The sequence below is a fragment of the Megalops cyprinoides genome, chromosome 2 (assembly GCF_013368585.1).
Source record: "Megalops cyprinoides isolate fMegCyp1 chromosome 2, fMegCyp1.pri, whole genome shotgun sequence".
Taxonomy (NCBI): Eukaryota; Metazoa; Chordata; class Actinopteri; order Elopiformes; family Megalopidae; genus Megalops; species Megalops cyprinoides.
This window is the reverse complement of record NC_050584.1, coordinates 29,520,699-29,544,067: the sequence shown is the minus strand read 5'-3', so window position 1 is coordinate 29,544,067 and position 23,369 is coordinate 29,520,699. Positions and strand designations below refer to the sequence as shown.

Below are 23,369 nucleotides of genomic sequence, written 5' to 3'. Positions count from 1 at the left end.
GTCTGAGTGTCTATCGCAGGACCGCAGAGATGGGATGCACAGGGGAGCGGCAAGGGGAGGAAATGTATGTGTGCGTCTGTGTACAAATGTGTGTGTGTGTGCGTGTGTGTGTGTGTCTGTGTGTCTATATGTATCTGTGTGTTTGTACAAATGTGTGTGTGTGTGTGTGTGCGTGTGTGTGTGTGTGTGTGTGTGTGTGTGTGTGTGTCTGTGTGTGCATGTGTCTGTGTGTCTATATGTATCTGTGTGTGTGTGTACAAATGTGTGTGTGTGTGTGTGTGTGCGCGTGTGTCTGTGTGTACGTGTGTCTGTGTGTCTATATGTATCTGTGTGTGTGTGTACAAATGTGTGTGCGTGTGTGCGTGTGTGTCTGTGTGTGCGTGTATCTGTGTGTCTATATGTATCTGTGTGTGTGTACAAATGTGTGTGTGTGTGTGTGTGTGTGTGCGTGTGCTGGCATGAATAAACAAAATTCAAAGCAGAGCTGGCATCCGGTAATACAATGAACATTTATTTCAAAAACATAAATACAACAAAATAGAAAAAGAATGACAGTTTCTCACTGTGGGTTCACATGATGCTTAACCCTCACATTGATTTCCTTCTGACTCTTGCTGCACAGCACGTGAGGCTGCCTTCATGATGATGTCGCAACTGACATTCTAAATCACGCACACACTGCATTACCTCATAATCCCTCTGGAGTAAGTGCAAGATTATCATTGGTTCCCGAAAATGGGGACCTGGGTCTTTAGCCTGGGAGGATCACTGTGTCTCTGGGGCTACCGAGGCCAACTTGCTGTGATGGACAGACAGCTGAACAGATGGATGTGGCTGCTGGGTTGAGCCACAGATGGACAGATAGCCAGATAGAAATGTTTACCTGTCAGACAGGGGACTGAGACACCCCATCTGAAGGGTGCCCCTGCACCTCTTTCATCTTACTTACTCAGAACAGTGACCTCATCTCAGGCTGGAAGACAAGTGACATCATTCATACCATAGCTATGTTTGGGGAGTGGCAACCACTAGCCTCCTCAATATTGACTTCTTCATATATCTCCTACAGACAAGTGCAGATACGTTGTATTCTGCATTTGCTCTACAATACATAGAAATGGGGTGGCCTTGGGTTTTAACACTAACAGGAAGGTCAGCAACTTCATAGCTTGAGATCTCTCTTAGGAACCTATGTAACTATATAGTGTGATGTCTATTCAGAAGGTCAGTGGGATTGTATGACATTTTTGTAAGACATTTTTTGTCCTTCATCGTATCACTGTTACTGACCTGATATCTCTTTGATCCCTCAACAATAAGAATCTCAGCCTGATCCTGCATTTGTAATTTATTTGACCACTTCAAAACACTTTATGATTCAATTTTACATACATCAAAACAATATCAATGCACCCTGCCTACAGTATGTGTATATTGTATGCCATTTTGGCAGTGCATTAGTAACTAGTGCATTATTCGTGTGGCTCTGATGTGTAAGAGTCTGTGAGATTACCCAGACTGCACTGGGCCCATGAGATCAGGCAGATACACAGTTCCATATTAGATCAGGGATGGCACACTGAAAAGCATGAAGCATCTGGTGCTAACTAAAGCTGTGTATCAAAATACATACAGACTTAACAACAATAAATTGTTCCCAAATAATATGTGTAAATATAGACTTAAATGTGAACAATGCAAGTCATGTTTAGATTCACAGGCAACCTCCCAGACTGTAGAAGTCCTTCCTCTGGGATTTTTAAGCGGCTTTCACCGCTATCCATCCCTGACACACACTGACAATCAATCAAGAGGTGACATTATTGGCTATCAAACAACAATGCAAACAAACAATAAATGCAAAATTCAAATTTAAATATGGTACGGCAAAAAAACAAACAATGACCACGAAGACAACAATATTAATAATAACAATAATATAATAATAATATTATAAAAGTAATCATTCTAATAATCTAATTCACATATGTTACAAAACCACAGCCACTAGGACTGTGCTGGTAGTTGGGAGGAAGGAAAACTGAATCAGTAGATGCTGGTGTGTGTCACTGGCTTCAGAAGCCTGGGATCAGTACAGTGCAATCTACAGTTACTGGTCACAAGGGCTAAACACTATGCGCTCTGTCATGGAGAGCCCAGTTACCTGATCCCAGTACAGTTAGTGTACTCCTTCATGACATGGAAAGAGAGAGAGGGAGAGAGAGTGAGAGTCCCACAGCCGGTCAGACAGATGGACAGACGAAAACTGCCCCCCGACACACAGACTCAGTTCTCTCGCACGATGATGTCGGCGACACCATGAACCTGCGTGAGCTGCCGGCAGTCCAGCGAGGCCACCAGCTTCCTGGATCCAGGCAGGGAGGGGACAAAGTTCTCTGTCAGGGTCACGGTGGAGTGGCTACCCACATCCCTGCGGGAGAAGGGAGCCGGGGTTAGAACACCACAGTGCAGCATTCAGTACAGCAGGTTAAAACAATATAGTACAACATGTCACTGAGTGAGAGTAGAGGAGGGGTTAAAACAATGCAGTACAACATGTCACTAAAGGAGAAAGGGAGGGATTGAGTTTAGAATACGACTGTAAAACATGTCACTCAGGGCTGAAGGGCAGGGTTAGAGACTGGAATCCTCCAAGATATCACAGAGGAAGGGTTAATACTATTTGTACAGACTGAATGAACACTAAACTGCAGTATATTAAACACTAAAGAAAGAGAGGTAACATAAGCGATGAAACACAGACAGACACAAACTCACAGACAGGGACAGGGATAAGAAGAGAGAAGGATGAACAGACAGACAGGCAGACAAATGGACAGAACGGCACGTTGTCTCACCCCACGGCAATCTCCCGAACGCTCTGTAGCCCCAGCCCCTCCACTCGGAACACCACGTTCTTCAGCACACGCGGCAGAGGGTTGGTGAACGAGATTTTGGCTGCCATCTCTTTCCCCACCACAGCTTCCCCTACAGGCTGGGAGGAGTAAGTGCAAATACCACATCTCTGAATATTGTCTAACTGTGATGAGGGTGAAACACTATTTCCCAAGTATGAAACACTGTGTGGTTTTGATTGCTTGGATTTTGCTTGCACTTCTCAGCTTAGATGACAGCTATGACCAGGCTTGGTTCTGCTGTAGCTTACCGTTATGGTGAGGTCTGGGGTCCGGAGACGGAAGATGAACTGGGTGGCTAGAACCTGCTGGGTTTCTTTGACCCGACCCGACAGTGTCAGCATCAGGGCTGCCTGGTCCACCAGCTGGCCCTGGTAGTGCTGGTACAGCAGAAACCATTCCATGGTCTTCTCTGTGAGACAGGAACAAGGCCAGGGTTTGGTTATAATGGACTGGAAATTATGTCAGAAAGCAGAGCCAAGATGGCCACCACAGAGCCGTCCCTGCCCACTGTTATTAGTCTCAGTAAACATGAAAATAATTATGACTTATTATGACTCTAATAATTATTGGAATGGTTTATATGACTTAATAAAACAAGTTTTTCACTGGCTCCTTTAAATTATTCTTTCACTGATAGAGTGCTCCAGAAGGTGACCTGTAGAAACAGGCCGGTGTGCCTGAGCCAAAATGGCCTCTATCTGAGTCCCAGTTGCTCACCCTCGTTAGGCATCAGCTCGATGGGGATCTTGTCCTTTTTGACAGTGCCCTTGAGCACGCCGGTGTAGTACATGACAGCCACCTGGCTGTGGAGGGTGGTACTGCGGGGCTGTGAGCTGGTGTTACGCAGCATGATGGTCAGCTGGGCGTCGCCTCCCATGCGGGGCCCCTCCCCCTCCATGGTGACCTCGATCTTCACGTCCTCAGCCTCGGGGGTGGCGTAGACGTCTGGCTTTGAGCCGTAGCGACATGCCGTCTCTACTGCAATGCGCTCTTCCTCCGTTCCTGATGGGGGGGGGGGGGGGGGGTGCAGACATACAACAGGTGGAGAGAGGAGTGCAGGCGAGGGTGTAAGAGAAAGGGTGGGTGGGGGGGTGAACAGAAACAAGGAGGTGAGTGAATGTACGCATAATATGAAGCTAAACTCAGAGAACAGACCTAAACCTGATCCCAGGTACTCTCAGAGAACAGTGCTAAGGTGAAGTAAGCCTCATCTCTACCCCTTTCTTCATTCCATCCCCCCATCATTCACTTATGGTCCTGCTCCTCCTTCCCTCTCCCTATGACCACCGTTCCCTTCTGTCCCTCCTTCCTTCCCTCCCTCCCTCCCTCTCCCTCCCTCTCCCTCACCCTCAGGGTGCTTGTAGAGGTGGGTGATGTCCTCGCGCTTTTCTGACCCCACAGCCTTGGTGCTGATGCAGTGTCCCACCGCCTTCTTCTCGGTGTGGAACTTATTGAAGGTCCCGTCCGGGTTCCGCTGCCAGTAGATCTTGTCACTGTTCACCTGCAGCCAAAGGCAGGGCAGCACACAACGGTTAGCAAACAGTGAGGTTAGTACATGATTTAGACAGAGGAGATGTTACTGCGTGATTTAGACAGAGGTGAGAGTAGTACATTATTTAGACAGAGAAGAGGTTACTACATGATTTAGACAGAGGTGAGGTTAGTACGCACTTTAGTAAGAGGGCATATTTGAGGAGAAATTAGTTCACGAGTTAGTCAGAGTCAGGGGTTGTCCCATACAGAGAGGCAGGGATAGTAAATTAGGGGGAGACACAGTACATTACAGAGAGACAGGAGTAGTACATCATGAAAAGGGAGGAGCGGTACTTTGGAGAGACAGAGTGAGTGAATAGCAGAGCATCAGGGTAAGTATATTAGAGAGAAGAAGGGATAGGACATTAGAGAGTGACAGGAGTATTACATTAGACCACCACAGGTTTAGTACATGATTTAGAGAAATGCAGGGTTAGTAGCAGAGATGGAGGGAGGACACACCTCGGCGAAGACGAAGGGCGTGTCGTGCTTGAGGTAGACCAATCCGCTGCGGACGGCAGCGAGGGAGGCGGGGCCACAGCGGAAGGTGCCCTGGCTGGTCTCCTGGGGGGTGGAGTCCACCGCTTGCCACCCCCCCATCCCCGGGGGCAGGTCTGGACGGGCCATCCAGGAGTCATTCCACACATGGAAGTTCCTGCGTGGGAATTAACAGTTTTTGTGAATATATTCTTATGAATGCATTTTATTTTAGGACACAGGACATGGCAAACCGGAGATTTCCATTTCAAATTGATTCAACGGACTAATACCCTGGTCCTGCAGTGCTTACATAGTTCATGGAGAGAGGAGGAGGTTTGTAAGGGCAACACTGACTGACTTACAATTTGTTGGATCACAGATTTTTCCTACGCACGACTGTAGCGCATTACCACCACCGCATTGGAAGTTCTGCCTCTGTCCTTCCTGGAGTTACAGTCTGATTTGCTAGGTCATTATGAACATTCTTAAAGGGCGGTAGTCCAAAGTAGAGAATCCATAGTCAGCACAGGAAAACAGACAGTACCAGAACCTCCTCTTACCAACCAAAACCTTCTAGACCTGGGAAGGAACATTGTAGCTGAACGTCTGGTCATTACAGCAAATCTGTGACCACATGGTTCAGGAAAGCCCCAATTCAATTTCACTAGCAAACTACAGAAAGTCACATGCTCCTGAAAACCAGAGTCACATGTCACTTACTGCTGACAGGAAGGAGAGAACAGAAAACAGATGCCTTTTTTTGTCTCATGCTGAGAGGTTAGGAGAATTGCGCACATGCTCACAACTCGCAGCTGAAATCACATGACTACACTGAAATGCTGCAACTCAAAGCTCTCAAAACAAAGACATTTCTGTGCTTCAATATTTGAAGAGAACGGAGGACTAGTCTAAACAAGAACTCAACAGGCACTGTTCAAGGCTACGACTTCTTTGTTGCCCTGTTTTTAGTTATATAGTAGTAAAACAACTTGACTGAGGGTCATTCATTCAGTGAAGTAATCCATGAGTCAGTGTGTGACTGAGTGTTCAGCACCCTCAGCTGTCTGGATACTTCCTCCAGTTGCAGCCAAAATCATTTGATTGAATGCAAGCCAATCCAGGTAACAGCTTGAACGGCTTCGGCATAGTGCCATGTCATTGTGCAAGGAGAGTGATGTCATCTGTGGTGATGAGGTAATGATGTCACACTAATAAAGAGCTGACGCAGACCGACGCCATGCTCACCACACAGAGTCGCCGTTCAGGTGGTCGATCGACTCCAGGTTCTCATCAAAGTACACGTCTGTTGTCAAGGAGACGTCTGTGTCGTGGGCAGAGTTGAAATTGGTCACACTGCGAGTGGGGACTCCCAGACACCTCAGCACTAAGAGGGAAGGAGGGAGAGAGATTAATCACCTGAACACACGCACATTCCATCTCTCACTTGCAAACACTTACACTTACACTCTCTCACTTACACATACACACACACACACACATACACACACACACACACACATGCTCTCTCTCTCTCTCTCTCTCTCTCTCTCTGTCTCTCTCATACATACATACACATACATGCTTACACACATACACATGCACTCTCTCACCTACACACATACACACACTCTCTGTCTGTATTACAAGATGGCAGCTCTGCTTTGAATTTTGTTTATTCATGCCAGCACACATACACACACACACACACACGCTCACCTGAGGTGGTGACCCCAGAGAAAACCCAGCACTGTCCGTATTTGACAGGCATGCCCCCCTCGGCGTGGTACTTCTTCAGGATGTCCACGCTGCCGCTCCACGCCGTGGGCGACGTCCCGCCCAGGTAGTTCCCTGACCAGTTTCCCTCCAGCACCCCGCGGTCATCCGGAGAGTTAATCTGGGACAGAACCAGGGGGGTTAGAGAGGTGAGTGGCTGTCCTTGACTCCCCCCCACCCCCCCAACCTCACAGCCCCCACTGCACATCCTCACGACACCCCGACAGTGAAAATAACTTTAACACGTCATGACATCAATGGTGAACAGGAGCAACTAAATGAAAGCTTGTGAATATATGATTACATGATTTGTGAGGAATAAATGAACATACAAAACATGTGATAATTGTGATGAAACATTCAATGACACACTCGACAGCTCATATGAATTATTCTGCTTATAGTGAATATGGATAATGTGCACAATGAAAGATGAACAGAGGTATTAATGGTGAATAGGAATGAGGTCATTAGGTGTGTAACTGTCTGACACTCACCATGGCAGATATGACTCTGACCACATTAACAGGGTCCCCCCGACCAGAGGGGGGAACCTCACTTTTATCCAGGATATACAGACAGGCAGCGAGGATCCCTTCATCAAACTGAGAGAGAAAGTGAGGGAGAGATAGAGAGAGAGAAATATTTAGAGATGTTTGTTGTATTTTCTTATATTTCCTTTTTCATCATTTTGTATCATGTGACATGCATTAACCATAATCAAACCATACTTATAAATTGTATTACTTGCCAATAAAGTACATTTGAATTGAGTTGAATTGAACAGAAATTAACTGAACGGAGGGATACAGAGAGAGAGAGAGAAGGAAAGAGAGGGAGACAGAGGGGTGAAGGGTAATAAAAAAAACCTGGCATTCCTCTTTTTTAAATGAATCACATAAAAACATGGAAAAAAGGAGAGTGAGAGAGCACTCTTCCTGCCCCTGTCGCCCTCACCTGTCCGAAGTTCCAGGTGCGCTCTCCGATCTGCTGCTCTGTCCCGTAGTAGATCCTTCCTGTGTCGTTCAGAACGTACTCCTTCCTCTCCTCCTCATCATCCATGTACACTGTGTCATCTGAGAGAGCGGGGAAACGGAGGGAGAGAGAGGGAGAGAGACAGCGAGAGGGAGAGAGAAAATAGAGGGATAGGGAGGGATTGATGTAGATATTAGAAAAGCATTGCCTTATTCTTCTGCAAAGAGACAAACACACCCTCACACACTCAGTCCTCCATCATTCCTCTATTTATACATCTGTACATAATTTCTACAGTTATCGCTAATTGCATTGTCAGTAATATGTTAACAGTTAACATTACTATAGTATTGTAGCTGTAATATTGTAATTCATTGTTCCATTTATTTTGGCAGTATGTTTTGTTTCATTGCGTTTTTCGTCTGTGCAGCAGTGCCTTGGCACATTGAGGTTTGGTGGCAGTTAGTGACTAAGCCAGCCTCACCTGTTTGCTCCTCTGCTTTTTGCTCTGAATTTAACTCAACTCTCACAGAGACAGAGAGGGTGTGTGTGTGTGTGTGTGTGTGTGTGTGTGTGTGAGAGAGAGAGAGAGAGAGAGAGAGAGAGAAGGAGAGACAGTGAAGCTGCACAGAAATGAGTTTTTGTACAGAATTCCTGAGACCTCTGGAGAGTCTCCAGGAAAACAGTTCCACTGTGTGACATCATCAGAGCAAGACCTGGGTGGAGTGGACTGGAGTGTCAAATGTCTGATGCCAGAGAAGAGAGGATTTTCCTTTGGCTCTGTTTATTTTCTTTGGGTCATTGTGTCACTGTGGGGTCAGGGAGGGGTGGTACAGTAAGACTCAAACAGGACGTGGGGTGGGGGGGTGTCCTGGAATCTTTGATGAGATCAGATAAGGTCACACTGAGCCACTCAGAAGATTTGTTTTGATTGGCTGAGAACTGAAATCAATTCCCGTGCCTGACCAGGCATTAAGCCCCCACATACAGGCCAGTCCTGAGGGACTGTGCACGTGCCCCACATTATTCCAACATTGTGACAACATTATTACAATGTTCTGTCACATTGAGCATTTTTACATGCCAAAATATATTGTCTGTTTCTGTTATTACAATCTTATAACAGCATTATAACAGTGCTGTACAATGATATACTTTCTTCGTTATGTTGTGACATTGTTGCAACAACAGTGTTGTGTTGGGAGCACTCAGATGGTGTTGTTTTATGTCAAGAATTCTTCTATATATTGCTAAACTTTTTCAGAGTGTTGTATCAGTTTTATAAATGCATTGTAACATTTTTGTAACAGCTCTGTAGTAGTGTTGTAAACTCCGGAGATCTCTATCTTACCCTCACACCAGGGGTTGAACAACATGTAGATATCGTTGCTGGGGTCATGTGTCGATGTGGCCTCACCCCCAGGGCTGTGTGTGACCACCATTAGCTGGTATCGGCCAATCACAGCCGTGGGCGGCGAGTTGACGGACAGCTTGACCCGGCTGCTGTCCTGCTGCACAATCTTGGCCTCCCAGCGGTTGTCTTCCAGCTCTTCCACAAGGGGGATAATGATATGTGTGCCCTTTGACACCACAGGAAGAGGACCTGTAACACACACACACACACACACACACACGTGAGCGCACACATACAAAAGCCATCATAACATTTTCATTAACATGGTTACATAAAGGATACAGACTGTGTTACCATCATGACAGCAAATGAGTCAAGGACAACCACTGACATGTAAGTCACTGTGATATTGTCTTGGACATGATTCTATCAGAGACACAGATACATCGTGTTAACATTTCGATAGGGACTGAGACTGACAGAGCATTATTATGTCATTATAACCGACTTCATAGAAAGTATAATACATGACACTCACATTCCCAGACAAACACACACACACACCCAGATACACCCACATATTCACAGAGGGAACTGCCGTAACACGCCTTTTTAAACTGGTGGAGCCCTGGAGCTCAGTCACGCTGTTCCTCTGCTGTGTATTCCACACACATTCGTATGGGTGTGCGTCACTCCGCACACTCCTGCAGGAAACCCCTCCCTGCATTCTTACCTTACCAGGGAGTGCTAAAGACATCAGATGGACTGCCGTTGCAAAATACACACTCACACACGAACACTTCTGCAGGAATGCACTCCCCACATAGCTGTCCTACGCTATGCTATGCTTTGCTATGCTCCATAAATACCCAGAGCAGCCATACTCTGCTCTCCTGCTGCTCTATAAATAACACAGCCTGGCATCTGCCAGGCTCTGCCGGTGCCACTGTAATTCAATCATATGGACGGCACTCAGATTAAACACACTATTAATACCCGGGCAGCGATGCAGCGGATTTCACCATCGCATCTGTAACCCGTCCGCGCGCAGGTTCCACAGTTCAGCTTCACACAGCGTCAGGCCACGGGCCAAGCCATCGAAGTCCCACGTCTATTAAAAACAGCGGCAGATCTATTTCTCGCCTCATACTGTAACATGTCTTGCGGTTTTGATTTTTGGAAAGTGAGAGTTGTTGCTAAATGGGTTATCATAACTGTTTCTATATTGTTCCTGTTTTTTTTTTTCTTTTGACTGATTTCTCATTCTGTTTTTTTGTCTTTTGTTCACTGCTTTGACAGCATATGTTTTTTAAATCATACATTTTTTAATAAAAAAGGACAGAGCTCTCTGCTTTCAACAGGCTGGATAAACCTCTGCGAACTCAAGGCTGTAGTAGTCTGTAAGCTGAACAGACAGATGGAAAGAAGGAAATAGCGAGAGGGGGGAAAAGCAGGAGAAATTAATAAATAACAAAGAATATGGAGGGAAGGAGAGGGATGGAAAGAGGAAGGATAGAGAACGACTGGATAGGGGGAGAGAAACAGACACATCTGTAAGTGTAACTTCAGTAGTTTTCTGTGCAACCAAGCCACGTTCTAAATGAATCACTAAAAGTAAAAAAAGAAACAGGAAGAAAGAGAGGAAGAGGAGAAATGAAACGATGAGGTCAGAGAAGTAAAAGAAGAAGAAAAAAAGACAGTGCTTTATGCGCGGAAGCTGTTGTAAGGTTGCGGTAGCAGTGTGTGGGCGAGGGAGTGTGTTCTCAGTGGAAAGAGAAATGTGTTGTAATTGCTCTGTGCGGGGAGCCTCTTATCAGACAACGCAAGGGGGAACAAGCCTGGGCCAGACGACTGGGCTGGACCACAGCCACCACCCTCATGACCGCTCCTCCACGCAGTTACCATGGCAACGGCCACCAAAAACACAACACAGAAACAAGGGAACAAGGGAACAAGGGAAGTGGTTTAATGAAATATATACACACAAAGAAGCACACACACACACACATACACACTCATAGACACACACACATGCTGCGACCATCACCAGGCCTGAAAGAGCTCTCTGTTTCCCATATTTTCATGTGTGTCTGAACGCAGAGCTGTGTCTGGGTGGCACACTGACAGGGGTGTGAATCCCAGGGGCTGTGCCGGCTCTCTCACCTGTCTTCAGCTCCAGGTGAAGTTTGTCCGTGCTGGGGTTGAAAGGTCGCGAGAGGTCCAGCCACATCTGGAAGGTCTGGCCGCGCCGCAGGATGAGGTCGTTGCCGTGGTAAAGGTCGGTGTGGTGCTCTTTCCGGTTCTGGCCTGTCTTTGACTTCAGCAGGTCCATCGAGCGGACTGTCAAAAGTAAATCTGATGGACAGAAAGAGAGAGAGAGAGAGAGAGAGAGAGAGAGAGAGAGAGAGAGAGAGAGAGAGAGAGAGAGAGAGGAGACAGGGAAAGAAGTAGAAGAAGAGGGTGAACACATATCATTCCTATTGGCAAACTGCTTTGGCATTATGTTAAAATGTAAAGCTATGCAAATAAGGCACAATGCAAATTTAATTAAACTGACTTGAATTGACTTGAATTGAATTTGATTGACTTGAAATGAAACGAATTGACTTGAATTGACTTTTGAATTGAATTGAATTGAATTGAATTGAATTGAATAATTGGTCATTTTCAGCACAGAATTTTCAGGGTAACAGGCCTTGTCAGTCATGTCTGAATCACAAGCTTGAATAGGTTTAGTACCATTCCAGTGACATCCAACTTGTAACCTGCTGTGCTTTGAACCAGCATCATTGCAATCAGTACCGAATTATTAATGGACACAAATAACCATGCATCAGGATGTTAAATAATGCTCAGCTCTTTCCAGGTGATTTAGACTTACCTGTGCATGTTTGCAAACTTTATTGTCGGTGTACATTACAAATGTCCCAGCATCTGCTGTGCTGAAAGGCATGCTGGGTGATGTAGTTCACCAGTGATCAGTAATAACAGACCTGGACTGCTGGGTTCAGAACAGACAGTGCTACAGAGACAGCCAGGTTGTATGGGGGAAGGGGGGGGAGCTAAATATCAAAATGCTCACCCTCCAGCTCGCTGCCCCCCGTGTGGGGCTGGTAGGGCTTCTCCCCGTCCTCTGTGATGACAGTGTCTGTCACGTCGTACGAGTCACTCGGCTTGCGGCAGCAGCAGGGACAGATCTTACGCAGCCAGCGGCGGCACGCCCCTTCCTCCGCCTCCTCTTTGCCAGACTCCGCCTTCTCAGGCTCAGGCTCCTCCCCCCAGCCCAGAGTGACAGATGGGAACCGCCCCACTGCTGACCGATCTCTGATTGACATCGTCTCGACTGGCATCTTGAGAGAAAGACAAAACGGGAAAGATTTTTGTTGTTATTATTAGTAGTAGTACTAGTTTTACCCATGTTACTGTGGTGTGGCATAGTGGTAAGGAGCAGGGTTTGTAACTGAATGCTAACCCATGTAAGTTGCACTGGATAACAGCTTCTGTTAAATGACAATAATGTAATGTAGCTATTATTGCTCATTATCATAATTGTTTCAATATTGCTTCTGTTTCTGTTGGTTTTATTTTCTGTAAAGGTGGATTTCTTGTTCTGTGTTTTTTGGCAACATATACTCTATAAGTCAGGCCAAAGTTCATCTCCATAAAGGTTACAAAGTAAACCTTCTCACACCAATTTGGCATTTTTACACCAGAGTTACAGAGTAAATATTTGAGTATTGAGGTTGGTTGTTTTGGGATAGTAATCAGGCAGTGCATTCACGTCTACTGTAAACCAAATAGCGAACAAACAAAAAGACACACCCCTCGGTTTATTCAAGACGTGTTCATCCTTGCGGTTTGGGCACATGTCACTGCTGCCCGCAGCAGTTTCCATGCTAAATAAACAGTCCTTTTCTAACAGGCAGCAGTGTGGCATACTGGTAATGAGTAAGGCTTGTAACCGAAGGGTTGTTGGTTTGATTCCCCACTAGGGTGCTGCTGTAGTACCCATGGACAAAATACTTACTCCCTACAATTGCCTCAGTAAATATTCAGCTGTATAAATAAATAATATGTAAAACTGTAACCTATGTAAATTGTTCTGGATAAGAGCGTCTGTTAAAATGACAACAATGTAATGTAACTCATCCTCTCTCCATTTTGTACTCGGAGTGCTTGAGTTACCTTTTTTGTTTGTCCCTCTCTCTCTCTCTCTCTCTCTCTCTCAGCATTACCTCCCTGTGCTGTGGCCCCTTTGCTTGTTTTCTTGTGTAATTCTGATTCACTTTCCCACATTCCTGACTTTCTCTCACCGTTGCTACACACTGAGGGCATCCACTCAACAGAGCTTCCACAATGCATGGGGAGGGAGAGAACGGCAGTTAAATTCTTTCACACTGGGCACTGACAATGGCCTGAAAGAGAGGGCCGGTTGATGGAAGATGAGAGAGATGCAGAGAGTGTGGAAGATAAAGAAAAAGAAAGAGAGAAAGGAGAGGAGAGGGAGGTATGTAAATATGAAATATAACAAGACAAAAGAAGAAAAATATGTAACTTCATTTTGTAATGCTGCAGGGAGAGAGAGAGAGAGAGAGAGAAATAGAAAGAAAGAGAGAGAGAGAGAGAGAAAGAGACAGAGAGAGAAAGAGAGAGAGAGAAAGAGAGAGGGAGAGAGAGGGAGGGGAGAGGGGGGAGATAGAAAGGGAGAGAGAGAGAGAGTGAGGGGGGGGTCATTAATTCATCACACGAAATCGCAGATTGAAAAGACCAGACAGTGGGTATGGAAAGACAAAGCAAAGGAGAAAGTGAGTGTCTTTGAACAAGCTGGTGAACTGAGGGAAAAGAAAGAGAGTAGCTCAATGCAAGGGTTCCCACAGTGCTGCAAGGAGGGAGAGACAGTGAGCAAACAGACGAGTGAAAGAAATAAGGAGATAAATAAAAATAGGAAAAGAGTGACTGAAGAAAAGGGAAGGGAGCAGCGAAAGGATTACACTGAAGAATGATTCTCTAATTTAGTACTGACACTTTTGCCCTGCCCCAAACCACACACACACACACACACACACACACACACACACACACGCACACTCACACACACACACTATACTCCAACCCTGATCCTCTCACTCTTCTCCAGATGCTCAGTTCCCCATGCTTGAAATACAGAGAGGTCACAAGGGGGCAGGACTGTGAGGAATGCCGAGCAAATAGCTAGCCAGCAGAGCATGTCCCTGTCACACAGACAGCATGTCCCTGTCACACAGACAGCATGTCCCTGTAACACAGAGCATTTCCCTGTAACACTGCATCTGAGAGCATGTCCCTGTAACACAGAGAGCATTCCCCTGTAATACAGACAGCATGTCCCTGTAACACTGTAACAACCTTTTGCATAGAGATGGAGCTCATTGAAAGCATCTGACATATTAGGCCTTACATATGTTAAAACACCCCTTCAGTTCTACCTATGCATGTAGAGCAGCTATGCTAGATCCACAGAAACCTGCTATATACCCATAATACTCTTTGGGCAGGGCCAGTTCAGCTCCTGTAATGACGCAGTGAGATGTTTGTTTTTCTCTTTCACGCCAGTGGGTTCTCGACTAAAGTCAACTGGAAGTCTTTTTCTGGACACACAGACCCTCTCTCTCTCTCACTCTGCCAGCTCATCGACTTCCCGTCCAGAGGATCGTCTGGCCGTATTCACATCCCTGCCCTAACAAGCAGGGTCAGCTGTAGGTCAGAGGTCAGAGGGGCCATGGCTCACCCAAAAGGTGCTTTGGAGGAGAGTTCAGTCCTGGTGCAGGGCCAGATCGCAGTGTGTTTGTATTCAGACAGTATTCTTACCTCCAACAGCTTCTGCTCTGTGTCCCTCCCTGTTAATGAGAAAGCCTTTCTCTTTCCCTTTGGCTTCAGCCTATTAAAGCATTCTGCAATTAATCCCCCGAAACGAACCTGTGCCCACGCCCGAAGCCGCCCACACTCTCAAACTGCAAGCAGAACAGCTCAGCGTTGTCGCAGCGTTGCTACGGTGTTACAGAAACGCCAGGATGACTTCACTCAGAGACAGTGATCTGTGACTCTTCCCCTCTTAGACTGTGACTGCCTCCTACACTTGTTGCAACTCTGGGAGCCTGGGCGTTGTTACACTGAATATTTATGTCATGCTTAAAAAATAGGTCCAGGCCTTTTCATGTGTAAAGGTTACGAAACGTGTCACCTCGCAGCTCTCTCTGGGTTTACCCTACTTCCAGAAGCTGGCCGCAGTGGATCCCACGGCTTTGGTCCAGCCCTGTTGGAGGCAGGGCTTGTTGGAACCAGGAGGGGCCAAAAGAGTGCGCTTTAAACCCTCTTTCCATGAACACAGGTGCAACATGGTTTTCCGATTATCTCTTTTGTCACGCTGACCCATAGAAGCCCAGTACAGCGGTGTTACTCACAATGACACACTAATCTGAGGTCAGTCCTGGCAGGCTGTGTAATTTGCCCTCACAGATCTGAAAGCAGCCCTTACTATAGCAGTGCTGAAAGCCTCACTTACATACCAGCCATGTATCAGGCCTGTCAATACAGCCAGTGACAACTGTGCGCCAGCCTGAGATAATGTAAGCAAGAAAGCTGACCAATTGAAAGCAGTAAGCCATCCATCCGCCCAATCAAAAGGAAGTAGGCATTTCCTATCTCATCAAGCAATAGTGGGCAACAAGCAATGCTGCTCCCTGTAATTGTGGGAGCTTCCCTGCATATTTATCTCAGTCAAGCACATGACGGTCACCAGATGTGTATGCAGCTTAGCTGACACATGACTTGTTAAAGGGGATAAAGAGTGAAAATTAGCTACACGTCTAGCTTTGGGCGAATAGCGTCAGGAGCACTAGCCAAACATCAAGACTCATGACCGGTCACAGATGGTCTGTGAACTCTCTCTGCTCCTGTCTGAACTGCCTGCAGCTACAGAGCAGCAGTGTGGGGAGGAGGAGAGGTAAAAGCTATGAACTCATGACTGTTGGAAGAGGGGTTATGGGTTCGAATATAAGAAGGAATGCTGTATCCGACCATTACTGTTCTTGATCTGTGCCTCGCTGTCACCACGCAAACCTACGTTTTGACGGTCATGCCCATGGATGCTTGAAGCAGCTAACCGAAGGGCTTTCCACTCTCAACTGACACAGTGTTGTTTCACATGAAAAATTCCAACTGAACCTACAGTTTCAGGTTATTTTAGATTACTTCAGTCAGTCAGAGTATACACGTTTTCCCATACTGTGTTGGCCCAAACACTCCAGAATAGCTGCACGAATGAGTCACTAAGTGAGTTAAAGTCTCTGAATGGCATCATAAAAGGTGATGGTAATGGGGTAGTGGTAGCAGTGTGGTGTAGTGGTAAGGAGCAGGGCTCGTAACCGAAAGGTTGCTGCTTCGATTCCCCAGGAGTGGTATTGCTCTTGTATCCCTCAGCAAGGTACTTAAGCCACAATCGCCTAGTTAAATATCCAGCTGTATAAATGGATAAAACTTATGTAAGTTGCTCTAGATAAGAGCATCTGCTAAATGACAATAATATAATATAATGAGAGTGAGCTAGAAAACCAGCACAGTACAGGAGCCATCAATGACACCTCCTACTGCCCTGCCTCTGTCCGCTGTCAGAGACATGCTGGCCAAACCATGGCCGACTGGACTCTACGCTGAGACAATCACCTTGATGCCCACACTGGGCGCACAGTGAACTGGACTTTCCCTTGAGCATTGGTCCACTGAGGCTTTATGAACCCCGCAGGCTACCATACCATGGGCGGGGCAAACCTACTGCGATCCACTGAAATCAGCAAGTCACCGATCGCACACAGCTTCGAGACAGGAGAGGGCTGAGGGGCGAAGGGAGGGGGAGACACACAGGAGGGTGAGGGTGAGGGTGAGGGTGAGGGGTAGGAGGCCTCCCAAAACTGGATCAGCTGGGTTTTGAACCAGGGAGGGAGGTAGGGAGTGTGCTCTGTCCTCTGTCTGGCAGACAGAAAGAGGAGATCCAGATGAAAGTCTTGGACTCAGAACAAAAGCTTTAAACCCAATCATCTCCCCAGTGTGTGTGTGTGTGTGTGTGTGCGCGTGTGTGTGTGCGTGTGTCTGTGAGAACGTGTATAGGTGTGTTTGCATGTGTGTGTGTGTGTGTGTGTGTGTGTGTGTGTCTGTGAGAGTGCATATGGGTGTGTTTGCCTCTGTGTGTGAGTGTTTGTATATGCATGTGTGCATCTGTGAGAGTGTATATGGGTGTGTTTGTGTGAGTGTATTTGTGAGTATGTGCATGTGTGTGTATGTGTGTGTTTGTGGGTGTGTGCATGCCTGTGTGTGTTGGGATAATCAGCCATAAAATATGCTTCAGATTATCCAGTATCGGTAGAGAAAACAAACATTTCCCAGAAACAGTGATATGATCAAACACAGCAATGCCAAAAGCAATAGTCAGTCACAGTACCAATTAGACACAGCGAGGAAAAACCAATCACCCCCTTCCACCCTCTCCCTGTAGCCCGAACCTCTCTCACATCTGTCTGCAGCTGCACACGTGTGCAGTGCAGTGGTGGTTAAGGACCTGATCTCGCAAGCAGACGGTTAACGATTCAGATCTCTGGTGAGACACTACTGTTGTACCTTAAGCAAGGCAATTCAGCTACTTTGCTAAGTGTCCAGCTCTTTGAGAGCAAAAGTAAAAATTTTAATTCCGCCCTTACATGGGCATCAGCTAGACAAATAAATAATGTGATGTGACATGTGCGCACAGGATTGAACCAACTCAACATAGTGGAGAAAAAATAATAAAAACACGCACCCAGCTCTCTCCAAATTTGAGCATTGAGTGAAAACCCACTGCTTGCTCCCTACCTCTCTCCCTCGCCGGGTTTGTGTTGGTGGAACTCACATTGTTAGAAAGGAAAGACTGGCCCGATGTGCCCCGCCAAGACAGACTCAGAGTCACTCTACAGGGATAAATCTCAACTCCCACCGCAGAGAGCCAATCTGATTCCAAGGTGCATAATCAGCAGGGCAAACGGTGTTGCTGCCAAAGCAACTGTATGTGCCACGGTGATAAAGTGTGAGCTCTTGTGGTCACAGGCTGTGGTCTCAGACTACAGACAGCAGTAAACCCACTCACACCACTGGAAGGCAGGAAAACGCCCTGCCAGTGAAAAATGTTTAAATTAAACTGAAAGAAGTGGGTTAAGGGTGAAAGGAGAAAGCAGCCCAAGTGACTTACTAAGTGGTTACTGGACTTTATTAAAGTTAATGGCTCTCTTACGCCGTACTGGGAGGCCAGACTACAGGGCACACACAGTTCTTTTATACCACACTGAGAGGTGAGACTACAGGAGGTACACAATGCTCAGCTGGCATGGAGAGAAGAAATAGACATGAGGATGGCAGTGTAGCATAATGGTAAGGAGCAGGGCTCATAACCAAAAGGTTGAGGGTTTGATTCCCTGCTGTGGCACTGCTGCTGTACCCTTGGGCAAGGTACTTAACCCACTATTTCCTCAATAAATATCCACCTGTATAAACGGATAACATGTAAAATTTGTAAACTATGTAAGTCGCCTTGGAATAAGACTGTCTGCAAAATGACAATAATGTAATAATGATAACATCACTTACGCATTGCACTCTTGACAGGTATATCTGAACAGACAAACAGACAAGAGATGGGAAAGACAGGTACAGAAACAGCAGGGACCTGCATGAGAGGTCTACAATACATGTTTTTCACACTGCTGTTATCTGTCTCAAGGCAACGCTTGATTTAAAAAAAAATGTTTCTTAATTCCTGATAACATCGACAAAGGCATTCACAGTCAGTGAAACATAGGGATGATGCTGTCAGAGGGCTTGTGTAAATAAAGTGATCTAATCTCAACACACCTAAGTACAGAGGCAGGTGGGGCCAACACCTATGCATGTGATAGAACATATCCACAGAGCAGTGACCCAAAACGAGGTGAAGAGTAAAAAGAGTGAGCGAGAGATGAGGAGAGGGGTAAAAATCATATAACAATGCTGAAGAACCATTCTGAGTAAAAATGTGCCATAAATTGAGGCTCACACAGATACACACACACAGACAGACACACACACACACACACACACAGGCAGACACAAACACAAATACACACACACACAGGCATACACATGTGCACCCATAAGTACAGACAGACACACGCATGCGCACACACACACACACGCACACACAAACACACATACACACACACACGCACGCACACACACAGGCACACACACACACACACACAAATTCCAACAATGGTATCTGAACAATGCAGAACTATTCTGGGTAAAAATGTTTCTTCAACTCAGACTCACTTCACGCACGCACATACACACACATTGACAGACACTCAGCACCATCAGTAATAACAAACACAGTCAGTGCCAGTTGTGAAATAATAATACTACACACTCATGCATTTAACATCAGATTAATTTAGCTGACCCATTGACACCCAACACGAAATTTACTCTTGAACTTGACCTCGATCCTGCTTGTTTGGTCAGAGCCGGAGCCCCACATGTAGCCCCAACTGTAGCCTGTCCTGTATCCAGATCCTTGATATTAACGTAAAACACTAAAACAGAACATTATGACATCAAATACACAGTGCTGTAAGATTGTTCACTACACGTGTTTTGCTACGTAAGCGCCACATTTATAGATATAAGCTTGTTATAAAGTCAGATTTAGATCCCTCGTGAGACAGATAGCACTAATCATGAGAAAACAGCAAATAAATAATAAACAATGTCTTACTTTGTTAGTTTCGCGGCGTGTGAAGTTTCCAGATAGTTTTCAAAGGTAAACTGCGCTGTGAGAAATCACCGCGAAGGTCTTTTAAATGCGCCTTGATCAAGTGAAATGTTTTTGTAAAAAAAAAAAAAGAAATCAAATATTTCGATTTGACAAAGAGCGCTTATCTTCTCTCTCTGCGCGTTCCCTCTCCGCGTCCACTTATTGCTCCCCCAGAGAGTTACTGTATTTTACGTCTGTCCCAAGTCTCACCAGGGGACCTTTTAAACAGGAATATGTCTCAAGAGGACATTAATAGACGCACCCTCCCTCCACCTCCGTTCCCTCCACCCTGTCCACACACCCCCTATAGACCTCCCAGCCTTCCAAACTTTACTCAGACAGCGATACCAAAGTGAAGTCATTTGCAGAAGAAAAGTGAGAGGGAGCCGGTAACGTCAGGATGGGCGTGGCGCGGATCTGATTTACGCACGGAATGTATTACAGGCATATATTTCTGACATTGGTACGAACAGAAGGTTCCTGTGCAGAGATCGAGGGAGACCGGTAGTTTGGCGTTCCGTGCAACCACCTATAGTTTGACTGGCCATACAGAACGACCATAAAAGACTGCATATCACTGACGCGGCTCACCGGATGTAGAGAGTCGCTCAGAATTACGCCCAGAAGGTCTCGCTGTACAAGTCACAAGTCATAAGCGCGGCTAGAGCTCAGAGCGGGTAAGCGAGGAAAGGCGAGAGCTTCGTGAGGACATGGCAGCGAAGGATCTATCATCTAAAATTCAAGAGAATGACAGTCAGAGAGAGGGAGGGCAAGGGAGGGTCGGACGTGCATATGTTTTACAAGACTGGATACCAGTGTGTTAGTGGCGGCTGGTGAGCTGGAAACAGGGGAGGCTGAAACATTACCTTTAAATTTATCATTACTTTCATCCTGTTCCCCTTTACCTTCCTTGATAAAACAAATAATTCACAGAATAATTGACACCAAACGCGTAAATGGAGTAAATGCTTATGTTCGCGAAACAGTGCAGATTGTCTGTAGTTTGTGTGCTTGCGAACGCTACAATGTCAGATTGTTTAATTAACAAGGATGGCATTTATCGATTTAAATTACGTTAAATGCTCATGACGCATCACAGCTTTTGTGAGGGCTGTGTTCTAAACGTTATTGTTCTTTGCACCTAACCTAAACGTTTATTCTCAGTAATTAAATTCGATCTAACTAAATTTAGCTCCGTTTTGTAATTTGAATTTTGTAACACAAAAAAGCTATAATGTGAAACACTTAAGAGAAAGCTTTGGGATTACTTGCCACTTAATTGTTCAAATTGCTATCCTTAACAACGTCATGCTGTTGCTTTTGCAATAGCGCACAAACTACGGACAATCTGTGCTGTTTCGTGAGCACAATCATTTACTCTATTTACGCATTGGTATCAATTATTCTGTGAATTATTTGTTTTATTGTTAATCAAGGAGGATGAAGGGGAACAGGTTGAAAGTAATGATAGATTTAAAGGTAATGTTTCAGCCTCCCCTGTTTCCAGCTCACCAGCCGCCACTCAGTGTGTATGCTCCGAGAAAAAGAGATGAGGGGAAGAGGAGCCACTTCTCACAAAGGTGTACTCAAGCATCAACCAAAAAATGTCTTTGAGTTATGAGAGAATGTATTTTAACAAGGTACTGTCTGTAGGCGCAGAATAGGCCATTTAGCGCATCACATTCCCCACCCGCATGTTGGAACTGCCGGAAAACTGCCAAAGTATTTCCAGCGCTATGTGACTCTCAAAAACCGTGCGCCCTCATGGAGGCAGATAGATAGATAGATAGATAGATAGATAGATAGACTTTGACTGCTACTACTACTAATAATAATAATAAAAACACCTATCATGGAACTCTGTTTGAAAGGGGGGTGAGGTGCCTCAACCACCATCAATGTGTGGCAGTGTGGCACTAACTGTTAACAGTGCTAGTAATAACTGCAGCAGTATTTACCAAGTGGATGTTTTAGATTGCTCAAATATCTGAACTTTTACATAGTGATACAGCAGAATTATTAATCATTTACATTTATATGATTTCCACATTGTGTCTACAGCTGTGAGCTTTCACACAAACTTTAACACACACACACAAACACAGAAAACTTGTGCCCCTCATACTTGTCTCAGAGAACACCAATCACAGGACACCATTGAGCATGAACCCCACACCCTTACCCACCTGCCCATAGCTACAGGTGCTCCTCACTGACCACTGAGTCTAATATGACCACATGAAAGGAGAGCTGCTTCAGGGGAGATAATCAGCTCTGGCAACTTGTTTGTGGGTACCCATATATGGCACCCATATATACCCCCAAAAAGGGGATTCAACACTGATCTTCAGGTCTGGAGAAGTACAGCCTCACTCCTGTGCCCAGCCAGGGTTGCCAGAGCTGGCTATTGTTTCCCTGAACTCACACTGACTCATGGGATTAAGGAATAACAGAAATTTTGGCATGCCCCATGGAATAGTTTCCCTTCAATGCCTGACTGACTTGAAGAAACTTCCTGCTGTTTTAATCTTGTTTTTTTAATGCACTGTCTTTTTAATTTTGTATTTTTTAGTACTAATGGTTTATGCACTTACACAGTTGTTATGAAAGGAGGACAGAGTCTCTGCTGTTTGTTAAGTTATTATGGCACCGTTTAAGAATGTGGTTGCTTTTGACAATACTGTGTTACTAAGGTCATTCCAACAAAATGCCCTTTAGCTGAGTGGAGCAAACTTATTTATTGGAACAGGTTATTGTTCTCTGAGGTTTTTGTTGTTTGAACATCGACACCACTGTTGGGCTTGATTGGGTGGTTTCTGTTGATGGTTTGGCTTTAAATCCTAAAGCAGGAAATCTGAACACCCTCACTGATACATTTTGCAATAAATGCATTAACAGAACATTTAAGAGTTCATTTTTAAGTCTTGAAAATTGTCCTCATGTCTGCCATCCTGGCTATCATATTCTGCAAAGGTAACTCAAGTGTTCTGTCAAGTTAGAATGCAGATCCTTTAGTTCTATGAGTGTTAGAATGAAGGTCCCACTGGTTTTCCATTGCAACTTTTCTGTCGTATTCTAAACATCCACAATTGCAGCCCTGTGGTGCCTTTTTTTAAACAAGCTTGTCTTAATTATAAAACTCACAGCCAGACAGCAGACTTGTAAACCCCTTGAATTACGCCTCTGAATAATTTGCCATTCATTAACTACAACAGCTGTGGATTAAATCACTGTACATTTACTATTTAGATTTAATTCAGGCCAAATGTTTAATTACACATAATAAGAGCAAACTGGTGCCATGAACGTTTAGGTTGGTGAGGTTGTAACTTTTTGGAAAAAGCGTGTACATGTTTGTGTGCGCATATGCATGTGACTGTGTGTGTGTGTGTGTGTGTCCATGTGTATCACTTCAATTTTCATTTATCTCAGTGATGAACCACATGAGTAACATTCTAAGTTTGAGAGAAGTAAAACAACAGGC

At 45.4% G+C, this 23,369-nt stretch overlaps 1 protein-coding gene across 1 annotated transcript; it reads right to left on the bottom strand.

Annotated features, from left to right (window-relative positions):
• Positions 1-1,937: 1,937 nt before the first annotated feature.
• LOC118770090 (protein-glutamine gamma-glutamyltransferase K-like) lies at positions 1,938-20,219 on the bottom strand. The gene is made up of 14 exons (XM_036517515.1): positions 19,847-20,219; positions 12,116-12,383; positions 11,197-11,388; positions 9,031-9,282; positions 7,662-7,780; positions 7,202-7,309; positions 6,648-6,825; positions 6,177-6,315; positions 4,914-5,106; positions 4,266-4,419; positions 3,636-3,920; positions 3,167-3,327; positions 2,859-2,995; positions 1,938-2,431 (listed from the first exon to the last, which is right to left on the bottom strand). The coding sequence occupies exons 2-14, from the start codon at positions 12,381-12,383 to the stop codon at positions 2,287-2,289; spliced, it is 2,331 nt and encodes a 776-aa protein (XP_036373408.1). The 5' UTR covers positions 19,847-20,219; the 3' UTR covers positions 1,938-2,286.
• Between the last annotated feature and the right edge of the window lie 3,150 nt (positions 20,220-23,369).